The sequence below is a fragment of the Humulus lupulus genome, chromosome X (assembly GCF_963169125.1).
Source record: "Humulus lupulus chromosome X, drHumLupu1.1, whole genome shotgun sequence".
NCBI lineage: Eukaryota > Viridiplantae > Streptophyta > Magnoliopsida > Rosales > Cannabaceae > Humulus > Humulus lupulus.
In genome coordinates this window covers 7,323,977-7,334,996 of record NC_084802.1, presented here as the reverse complement: position 1 = coordinate 7,334,996, position 11,020 = coordinate 7,323,977, and the positions used below count along the sequence as shown (strand labels likewise).

The window sequence follows — 11,020 nt, the reverse complement described above, 5'->3', positions numbered from 1 at the left end:
TCCTGAATGAAATTGTTATTGCTGCCCGTATCAATCAACACTTCCAAAGTTTCAGTGCCCTGTTTTGTCATAAGTCGAAAAATTCGTGGGTTCAGCGAATTAGAAAGAGAATTGAGACTCACCTCCTCCTCGAGTGTTTTTTCTGCCTCTTGGAACTCTATTTCTTTGAGAGAATCATCATCCTCATCTTCATATCCATACAAAATGAGCATACGATTCTTACATTTATGCCCATAATGATACTTCTCGTCACAAGTAAAACATAGTCCCTTTTCTCTTTTCGCTTTCATTTCAGATGGCGACAAACACTTTGGGCAAGGATGAATTTCCGGAGTAAGTGGCTGTGTGCCCCGAGACCATAGGGGAAGTAATCGGTTTACCTAAAGGCTGTTGTAAACTGACCGTACCTTGACTAGAAGAGCTGGAACGTGGAGACCAATTGGAACGACTGACCTCCGAGCAATGGCGAATACTCTGATCAGCATGACGATCCTCAAACAATTGGGCTTTGGCCATTGCATCTGCTAAGTCCACTGGTTTCAACAATAGTAACTCTCTCCGAATCTCTTGCTTGAGGCCCTAAACGAAGAAATTCAAAAACATAGAGTTAGCTACCCCTGGGATTCTTGGCATTAACAATTCAAATTTAGCTCGGAATTCCGACATCGTGCCTGTCTGCATAAGCTTCGAAATACGCCCCAGTGGATCATTGTAAATGGAGGTGCCAAAACAGAGCTGCAGAGCTCGAATAAATGATTCCCAATCCACAAATCCTCCACCCTTTTCCATATACTGAAACCATGTAGATGGTGCCCCGTCCAAATGGAATGGAACCACTGAAAGTCTCATGGTCGGATCAACACGATGAAGATCGAAGAATTTGTTGATCTTGTAAACCCAGTCGTCCACCTCAGACCCATCAAATCTAGGGACCTTCACGCGGAGAGTTTTGAGTATGGAATTTAGGTCTCGACAATCAATATCAGTCTCCAAGTGTCTACCCGACACTCGAGTATGCTCACATACCGCACTGTTCTCACCACCATGGCCCGGCGATGGCGGAGGAGAGACGTGAGCCAGGCGCTCATTGATAACGGACTTGAGCTCCGCCAGTTGCGTTTCCGCTCACTGTTCCCACTTGAGGTCCAACGCCTGCAGAAGTGCTGCAATCTCGTCGTTCTTCATCCTGAGGAAGAAAAACAATGAAATCACCAATGTTAGAATAAGGCTCTCTTCGAGACAGAGCTAGTCTCTAGAAAATGCAATTCTCATTTCATACCCTTCTCAAAATATTACAACTATTATTTATATTTAGTAGTTAACAGACAAATTGCTAACTGAATTTGGTTACATCATTACAATCCCTTAACGTTCCAGCCTCAACAGATAATCTCTCATCCATTGAGGACACACACGCTCTTTCTTGCTACGCACCCTTCTTTCTCATCTTTTGCTGCTGGTGTTATTCTCTTCTGTTGGCATGTTGCAGGTACCTTCTCCATTCCTTTGGGCTTCTTCTGTAGGCTGACCCGAGTCCCACTCAAAGCTTCCCATATGCTTTTGTATTGCAATAGAATCCAACTAAATTGGGCCAGCCTTTTGGGCCTTGCTAACAATTTGATTGAATTGAAAGAGAAGAAAAATGTTGGATTGGATTGGATTCCCACCTTAACTTTAAGAGTTATTTCTTTGTATTTTCATTTTGGATTTTTTTTTGTTTAGCATTAGTTTTAAATTTTCTGTTTTAGGTTATTATGTTTGATTTGGACCTTTTTTTAAAAATTTTTTTTTGGCATGAGACTTAGTAGTAATAATATTTATTTTTCTTCATCCATTATTTTAGAGAATTTGATTTTCTTTAACAATTATGGCTTTAGATTGTACTTTGTGTTATACTGATCTTGTTGATTTTTGATGTGGTTTGCTTGTTCTTAGGGGAGTACATTGCAATTGTGGCTTCTTGAACACCATAATCCATAGAACAGAGTTTCCGGACACACCATTTTTGGGTATATACCAGTTAAAACGACCAAAACGAAAGTCCAACCCAAAATTATAATCACTCACACACACATATACATACATTTCCTATGTTACTTAGCAACTCCTTACAACGAAATAATTTTTTGGAAGAGAGGAAGAAGCAATGAGTTCATGCACTTCAATCAGAGCATTCGGCGGCATTTTCTTTCACAGATTCTGCAATGGGGTTTCCCCCAGATACCCAAATTCCATCATCTTCCATGGTATAATACTACATAATCTTCTTCTTCTTCTTCTCCAATTGCAAATTCAGTTATTGTTTTTTAGGCTCACTGTGATTCACTTCAGGGAATGGCTTTCTGGGCAAGAGCTTACCGGCATTATCTCCGTCTTCGTCTTCATGGGCTCGGGTTTTTCATAATGGATGTAGCAGTAGCAGCAGTAGTACTGGGGTCAGGACTATATGGACTGTCTCTCCTCTCTGCATGGGCAGGCGTTCCAGCAAAATAGCTGGAAGAAAGGTTTGGTTTTATTGCATTCGCTGTCATTGCTCGTTCTGATCATTGTCGAATGGTTTATGTTCCACTGACTCTGTTCCGGGATCTATAGAAACTCAACTAATATTTGCTGTCTTTTCTGCATACCACCTGTTTGACGAAAATCCCAAGTTGTAAATCAAAGCGTTTGTCTTCCATCATTGGTGTTCTTCCTTGTTCAGTATATTTTTAATTCCAGGAGTGCTAGAAAATCTCTTTTATACCTTGGAGTCCCAACGGCAAGCAATTAGACAAAAAAAATAGAGTGCTGCTAACACTTTTCTTATTATTGCTTTTTAAAATTTTTGGGTGTACTAGTGTGTGATTAATTTTTGCAGTTGTAAATTACCTGTTTGTTTTTGGATTTTTCATGGGCTTAGTTTCACAATAATATGTATGGAGCGTGCTTTACGGGGTTTTAGAAACCTGGAAGCATAGTCGAATGGGGTAGAAATTTATATGTTTAACATCGTTATTTAATCTTTTTGAAGTTACTTGTGCTGCTCATAGGTATAGCCTAGTGAGGGGATCCCAAGTTCAAATCTCTTCCCCAATATCAAAAAAAAAAAAGTGTAGCTTACTTATATCGTTTTGCCTTTCTTCTAATTTGGTTTGAGTTCACGCACTACCTTTTTTTTTGTGGTGTTTTATTAATTGGGAATATTGCATGACTAAGAACAGCATGAAATGTTTATAGGTAGGTGTAATTTTCATTGAAATACTATGGGGATATCAGCTCAATTCCTCTAATTCTTTTTCTCTCTCTTCTCTTCCTCCTTTTTTTTTCCTTAGCCTTTTTTTATTTATTTTTATTTGGTAGGTTGTTGTTTTCCAAGAGCTACTCCTTTGTTTCTTTTATAGTTCTCTAGTTAATGCATGACCTTTGTCTGTGTATCTTCTTGTTCTTTTAGATTCAACTTTTATTATGCATGCCTTGCGTTTTTCTAAATTGCATTCACTTGTCTATGTATATATTGTTCATGCATATATAGTAGAATTAGAGTAATTCCACTTATCTAATATTTTCGTGGATGTGTTACAATTTTACCGATAATGCATAGCTTGCAAGAACTAGATTAAGGCCATTTGCTAGCAAATTGTAAATTTAGATCAGCCTTTAGTAAAAATGTGAGGCATGAATTAAGATTATAGACAAGTTACTTCACTCTATAGAAGTTCGAGGAATGCATAGGAAAAGAGTTGTGTTTACAGACAAGTACAGATCTAATTCAAAGACATGTTATGAAACTTGAGGAGTATGAAAAGAATTAAAGTTGTGTTGTTGGAAAATAGAATTTAATGACCAAAAAGGTAAGGTGCATAGAAAGATAAAGATGAATCATAAATAATAGAGATTTGGAGGATTTGAGTTATCCTCCACAATATTCTAGCTACCTCTGAAGCTAGCTCATGTTGTTTGGTAGGTGATTGTGTATGAGTGGTCCAAGTTTAAATCTCCATTAATGTGTGATAAAAAAAGACAAAAACTCATATTCTCAAGTCATGTATGTGAGAGATGGTAACATCTTTCATTAGGTCTTCTGCTTAGCTTTCTGTCTTTCATTTTGTTGCAGGGGGCTCAAGATGCCAAGAAGGCAAAGCTGTATGCCAGGATTGGAAAGGAAGTAGTTTCTGCGTAAGTTAGTAGCGCTTAATAGTTAATATTTTTGCTATGTGGAAAACGAAGAGATTATTATCGCTAGTATAGATAAAATAATTGTAAACATTACAATTATGTATGGAGCTTTTTGCTGCATAAGTTAGTAGTTTCTCTGGTACTTTTTGTTGGCATACTGTGTTTCAGACTGGATTATGGTCTAATCTGGTTGTGTAGTTGGCATTGTGAATTTAGTATTTTACACTTAAGTGGTGTTAGAATGGATGATGGGTGGATATTAAGCTAGTACTTCTCACCTTATGATTTTGTTATTGCAAGTTTCATTACTTTCAAATGCTCATTGAAAAACCTACTTTGTCCTTTTCATTTTGACGCCAGAATATATATATATATATATATTCTTTTTCAGTTGTAATGCATTACTTTCATGGGCACAGAATTTATTTTTCTCAGTAATGCAGCGTGAAAAAAGGTGGCCCAAGTCCTGTATCAAACTCAACCCTGGCTGCTATACTTGAGAAAGCCAAGGAGCTCGATGTGCCAAAGGATATTTTGGAGAGGAACATTAAGAGAGCTTCTGAGAAGGGTCAAGAAGCTTACATTGAGAAAATCTACGAGGTAAGTTTAATTTATCTATTTGAGCACAATTTCTATGTTTTAGTAATGAAGTCTGGTATTATCTGGTTCGAGAAATTTATTATATGTAGGGATTTAGTTGGTTAAGCAAAATGCTACTCTAATTACCAGGTATATGGTTTTGCTGGGGTCAGTATTGTAGTTGAGGTTCTGACAGACAAGATAACTCGATCAGTGGCAGCTGTTAGAGAGGTAGTGAAGGACTGTGGCGGAAAGATGGCTGACCCAGGATCTGTGGTGTTTAAGTTCAGACGTGCTCGAGTTGTAAACATAAAAGCCTCGGATGTTGACAAGGATCAACTCCTTGATATTGCATTAGATGCTGGCGCTGAGGATGTTATTGAACCTCCAGTGTATGAAGATGATATTGATGAAGATACTTCAGAGAGGTAAATAGCATTGTAAAAATTACACTTCTGATGAAATTTATCCATGCTTAATGCTCAAAATTCTGATTGATTTGTTGATCTCTGGTAGCTACTATAAAATTGTAAGCTCTTCAGAAAACTACTCTGCAATACTGTCAAAACTACGCGAGGAAGGAATAAGTTTTGAGACTGATAATGGTTCTGAATTGATTCCAGTTAGTACTATTGAGGTATGTCCACAATGCAAACTCATTTCTATAGCTGGTTTTAAATGATTTCGGTGTGCTTGTTTGAAGACCAACACTAATTTGTTTGAGCATAAAAGAATATTCTTTTGAAACAATGTCAATGAAACCAATCGTTTTCAGGTTGATGATGAGGCTATGGAGTTAAACAAGGAGCTTATGACCAAATTACTTGACCTTGATGATGTTGACGCTGTTTATACAGATCAGAAGTGATGAAGACCCTCTAATATGTTAGTCATTATTAAATCCATTCTTTTTTTTGGCATTGAGTGGTGTTTATACGCTGGTTTTTGCTTAGTTTATTCTTATTAACTTGTCTTGCTTATAATTTGAATAATAAGAAAAGGGGATGGGTCTGAGGCTTGTTAATTGTTGTTTAACTCATCTTTCTCTGAATGGTTTATCAAAATCCCTTTAAAGTGATAAGATTTTTTTTAGTAATGTCATTTAAGTTCCTCAATTTTGTAAATATGTATTATATATATAAATATATATTTCTTAATTCTCAAGGGTAGAGCTAGTCCTTTACATTTTCCTTTTATATTTTTAATTTTTAGAGATTTAATAATATTATTACATCATTGTGTGTATCTCTTGTGTTAATAACAGTTGGTCTCAAATTAATTATGACTTTAATAAATAAGATTATTGCATTATTGTGTATATTTTGTATCAATAAAAGTTGGACTCGAACTACTTTTGCAATTGTATTTCTTGCTTCATTTTTTTTGTTTTATTTTGCTAAATGTTGATCCTCCATCTTCATGCACATGAGTGGAACTCTTATATATATATATATATATATATATAGATGATGAGATCCATATTGTCTTGTTTTACTAGGAACTCTTAAATCACTTTCTTGGTGCGTGAATATAAAATTATTGCACTGATTTCCACTAATGAAAGCTTTTCATACAAATTAAAATGTATACAATACAAGGAGCCAAAATCATTACATTCAATCCCACACCATGCATGATACGTTGCTATATGTATAAACACATCCCAACTCCCACATATTTTTATATTTACATATTCTTGAATCATGATTCCTCATCACCATATTGCAATAACTACTAGCCCTTAATCTATAACTGCGTACTAGATAGCTAGAACAAATTAATTTTCAACTCTCAACTCTATTGTGTGTGTGTGTCTATATATATAAATATATATATATATATATTTATATATATATTATATTTGAGGAAGCTACTCAGCTTGGTCTAGCTAATTTATTTCTTTGGAACCCAGCAGCCATGGAGCCCGTACGGAAGACCATAGGGAAACTTTGCTCGGGCAATCTCTTCAAAGGTGGATCCATCTAACAGCAGTGCATATCCACCTCCATTTTTCTCACTAACCATCGATATTACTACACCTGCAATATATAGAGATAAATAATTGAGTTATTGGTGAAAATAGACCCCTTTTAATGCTCTATGTAAAGTGACATTTTTTTAATAATTTTTTGTAAAATAGCTTCTAGACAGGTTGTCGTGAATTTCTGAGAAGGTATCGAGAGTGTCTGGAGTAGTAATAGTGAGAGTACTCACCATCATCCTCTTCTGTTGCCCCCGGTCGAGCCACGAAGTATGGTTCCGATGGCACTGCACCTTCCTGATACCAGTTCTTAGCCTCCTTCTTTACCAAATCAATCTGCATTATTATAAATTCGTTTACCTTAGTAATGGTGTTCGAGGAAGTTGCATGGCTAATATGTGAGTGTAGAGATCATAACTAACTAAATTCTTTGTTACCTTAGTAATGGTGTTGGGGAAGTTGCATGGGCGCTGAGCTCCACAAGCGTATGCATATCGGTATTTTTTGCCCAAGTAAGCTGGATTTATGCTGCACATATCCATGCCTTTACCATGTTCATTTGGGTCTAAAGCTGCCTCAAGCTTCCCATATGGACTCCCATCTAGTGGAATTTTGAACCTACCAACCCTGAAACAAATAATATTGGTCATGCTTATAGCTACTTTCAGATACACTTTAACATTCATAAACTCGATCTCGACAAAGGTCATTTTGCAAACAAAATATTAGAAGAACTAATTACTTGTCTATATATGTATATATATATATATTTATACCTGGCATCTGGTAGGACATCTTCTTGGCCGTCATAGGACCGAAGATTCTGAAGCCTGAGCTTATCAAGGATTGTCGTATCAGCATTATGCTCACAACAGTCTGCAACAATGGCCGTAACCCTTCCTTCTTCGTCCTTCTCTTCATACGCATTTATGAAATGAAATGTTATGAACAGCGGTACTTCCACACTCGCCACCTTATATACATACACACATACATACATATAATTAGTATATTGGATCTCTACAATACTACAACATAAACTCAAAAAAAAAAAAAAAAAGAAAAAAAACTTACAAGCTTGCCACTACTCTTGCACATAACATGTAAGTAAGCTTTAGATTCAGGGTGCCATTGAAACTTGTACAACGGCGTCGGCTCAGCCTTGAGCAAATTCTGAGCGCAGTACCTCAGTGGCATCTCCGGCACCACCACGTAGTGTTCGGTCACCGGAAACGAGTGGACCCACCCTGGAGACGGGCCACCACGGCAGCTCACTCGGCCAATCACCTGTTGAAAATTAAGGAGTATTAAAAAAAATATTTTGGATGGAAAAGGATTTATTATACAAAATGATGGAATAATTTGTAGGATCTTACATGATTAAATGACTAAGATTATTCTACAAGTAAATCAAGTTTCTCGTGGTGAAGAGATTCGACATTGACTTATTACTATTATTGATGTGAATTTCAGAGAAAAAAAAGTGTTTTATTATTTCAACACACCTTCCTCTCGTTGGTCCCGGGCTCCATCCTCACCACCAAGTAACCAGGGCTGACCAAGTCCGGCAACAGAGTCAAGAACTCCGTCTCCGTCACAATAGGGTGCGCCGAGTGGATCAACCCACCTAACGAGTCGCTGTACTCGAACCTCCCAATCGTGTCGAGTGTTTCCGGGTCGATCATTATCGAACCCTTTTGAGTCTCAGTCAAACACACCACGCGGCCATCGCCGAGCTTCACAACGCCGGTGTTGGCGTTGTCGGTCAGCGACGAGCCCGAGAAGAGGTTGGCCAGCTCGCCGACGTAGGCCAAGAAGTTGTCCGTTTTGGGGACCTCTGAGAACTCGCGGTAGCAGAGCTTGTTGTTCTTCTTGGCTGCCTTGTAGGCGTCCGATTCGATTTGGCGGTGGCCGGCGATGAGGCGGCCGTCTTCGAAGTTGAGCTTCACTAGGGTGGCGTAGCCGTCGAACAGGTGCCGGAAGTTGTAGTTGCCTATGTGCCACATGCCCGGACCGTTCCTTAGGTACGTCCCATTCTGCATGAAAAAAAAAATATTATAAGTCAATATATTTATATATATGACTTTATATATTATAATTCTTTTAGTCTCGGACTCTCAAACTAGTTTACTGTTATATATATAAAAAAAAATCGTCTCATTATATTGTTCTTATAACCCTAACACGTAACCTTTCTGGGATTTATAAAAATATTAGTGGAAAATATATGTAATAATTATTGAAATAGTGTAGTTTTGGCACAGAATAAAAAAACTGTCTTGTTATTAGTTTAGAGGGTAATGAAAAATTTAGACAAAAAGTAGTGCAAGACACAAATCATTGTTCCAGATCGAGGAATATGAATGTAGATATATTTATTGGTTTTAATAATTAAACCAAAGAATATGCCTTGTTCGTATCTTTGGACACATATCAATTGACGAGAGTATAGTATTCAGGTGATTATGGAGGATTAATCAAATATATATTTTAACATTACATGACATAAGTTGTTTGTCACTACTCACTACTAACACACTTTCTCTTTCTCAATAATAATGTTTATATATCTATATATATATAGAGACAAAATAATTAGTGTCTTATATTATGTTAAATTAATCTAATTTTAACACATTATATTTAATATTTTCATTATAAAAAAAACTGCTACAATTGTTTCACAGCAAATTAGTTTAAAATATGAGTTGTCTTGGTTTGATAAGAGACACACTAATTTAATAGGAATCTTAATTCAGACAGAGCCTGTTCTGATACATTGAGCACGATTGACCGATCTAAGTGGTGATCATCATTTTTGACCTCTTATATTCATAACCAAAGCTTAAATTTTACACAAACATAATAACATGGATAATTTTCAAAACTATAGACTTTAAAAAAGTGATATTATAATAAGTAAAAATGATTATTACATACCAGCCAGAGTGGTATATCTCCATTAACAGTGAGCTCTCCTTCCCATCTCTCCTGGCGCACGCTGGTCCAGGCAACATGTTGATGATCGTGACGATCATCTGGGCGGCTCCACTCGCGGCGGAAGATCTTCTTCTCCGGCTGCAGCGGCGGCGGAGTGGTTCTCGGCATTGGAGGAGTTGCCACGTTCATTATGGTCAGCCCACCAATAACGTTGCCTGATTTTTTATTAGCCTTCTTTGAAAACTCATGATGAAGCTGCTCTCTTATTATAATATTATTATTATTATGATCAGAAACTATGGATTTTGAAATTATATTGGAGTTTATCATGGCTGAAGATAAGGTTAGGGAAGCCATGAGAGACTAATATAACTATATATATATTGACGAGTGTAGAAGAGGAGTGTTTGAAACTTTTTTTTGGGGAGAGAGTTGAGTTTAAGAGTGAAGATATTGGGATGATATATATAATGTATTTATAGGGCGGTTTTTGGAGCATATATGTATTGTTCATATATAGTTTATGTAATTTACATTTTAAAAATATATTTATAATTTATTTATAATGTATATTATGAAAGTTGGAAACTATACATATGATAACTACATGGAATCTTGATTGGTGGAATTCCTTTTCACTACATGACATGGGTGGTTTATATTAAAAAAAGAATGTATATATATATAAAATTAATATATTGCACATTATTTCATTATATTATATTATATATATACATATATTGAAGATTATAGTCTCTTGCCTTTGAACAAGCTCTACTAATTGATTTACACGTACGTATGTCCTTCATACCATAACATAACACAGTCGTACATGTGAGCAGCACATGATGATCGAATGATGTTTGGTTGGAAAACAATGGAAAATGAATGATAATATGATTAAGAATAAATTGAATTAAATTTATATGAATAAACAAATAATAAAACAAAATTTATTGTGCTATGACTCTTTTAACGTTTTCGAAAGGAATAATCATTCTTTATTTTATTAGAATGACATTCAAATCATAACTATCTTTTGTTTTTGTTTTTGCATTTCATATTTTTGCTTTTGAATTTCATGCATATCTATTTGAGCTATTTTTTTTAACTTCAACAAATTGATGATTTCGCTTGAGAAGAATAATAAGTGTTGTGTTTGGAGTAGAAAAAAAAAATAATGTCAAAATTACATAATTTTTGTGTTGGTTGGAGTTACTCTAACTTATAGAATAATTAATAGAATTTTACCGGTCTTTTAAATTCATAAAAAAGCATTAACCATAATTAATTAATTATGCGAACTTGTAATGTATATATAATAAAATTATTAAACTCAATAAAAATATTATAAGTTTTATGCTC

The 11,020-nt window shown here is 35.8% G+C and overlaps 2 protein-coding genes across 4 annotated transcripts; one reads left to right on the top strand and one right to left on the bottom strand.

The window, feature by feature from the left end:
• Positions 1–1,747: 1,747 nt before the first annotated feature.
• On the top strand, positions 1,748–7,151 carry LOC133804102 (probable transcriptional regulatory protein At2g25830). 3 transcript variants are annotated; one of them, XM_062242254.1, is made up of 9 exons: positions 1,748–2,009; positions 2,134–2,246; positions 2,332–2,504; positions 4,094–4,155; positions 4,599–4,755; positions 4,885–5,162; positions 5,251–5,371; positions 5,510–5,619; positions 6,650–7,151. In XM_062242254.1, exons 2-8 carry the CDS (start codon positions 2,147–2,149, stop codon positions 5,600–5,602), a joined length of 984 nt encoding a protein of 327 aa, XP_062098238.1. In that variant the 5' UTR covers positions 1,748–2,009; positions 2,134–2,146; the 3' UTR covers positions 5,603–5,619; positions 6,650–7,151. The 3 variants fall into 3 exon arrangements, with proteins under 3 accessions (XP_062098238.1, XP_062098237.1, XP_062098239.1); XM_062242253.1 differs by having other exon boundaries at positions 1,748–2,246; XM_062242255.1 differs by having other exon boundaries at positions 1,748–2,246; positions 6,647–7,151.
• On the bottom strand, positions 6,628–9,844 carry LOC133805452 (carotenoid cleavage dioxygenase 8 homolog B, chloroplastic). Its single transcript, XM_062243636.1, has 7 exons — positions 9,656–9,844; positions 8,221–8,751; positions 7,790–8,002; positions 7,492–7,688; positions 7,108–7,342; positions 6,949–7,075; positions 6,628–6,773 (listed from the first exon to the last, which is right to left on the bottom strand). The coding sequence occupies exons 1-7, from the start codon at positions 9,842–9,844 to the stop codon at positions 6,628–6,630; spliced, it is 1,638 nt and encodes a 545-aa protein (XP_062099620.1).
• Positions 9,845–11,020: the final 1,176 nt, after the last annotated feature.

What these genes read in the sequence shown, in the direction of transcription:
- LOC133805452 (XM_062243636.1), bottom strand. Translation starts at nt 9,844, where the DNA reads ATGAACGTGGCAACTCCTCCAATGCCGAGAACCACTCCGCCGCCGCTG. An exon ending in GATGTCCTACCAGATGCCAG is followed by an intron (nt 7,343 to 7,491) that starts GTATAAATATAT and finishes TATTTGTTTCAG; the next exon opens with GGTTGGTAGGTTCAAAATTC. An exon ending in ATCTCTACACTCACATATTA is followed by an intron (nt 7,076 to 7,107) that starts GCCATGCAACTT and finishes ACCATTACTAAG; the next exon opens with GTAAACGAATTTATAATAAT.
- LOC133804102 (XM_062242254.1), top strand. Translation starts at nt 2,147, where the DNA reads ATGAGTTCATGCACTTCAATCAGAGCATTCGGCGGCATTTTCTTTCAC. An exon ending in GGAAAGGAAGTAGTTTCTGC is followed by an intron (nt 4,156 to 4,598) that starts GTAAGTTAGTAG and finishes TCAGTAATGCAG; the next exon opens with CGTGAAAAAAGGTGGCCCAA. An exon ending in TTCCAGTTAGTACTATTGAG is followed by an intron (nt 5,372 to 5,509) that starts GTATGTCCACAA and finishes AATCGTTTTCAG; the next exon opens with GTTGATGATGAGGCTATGGA.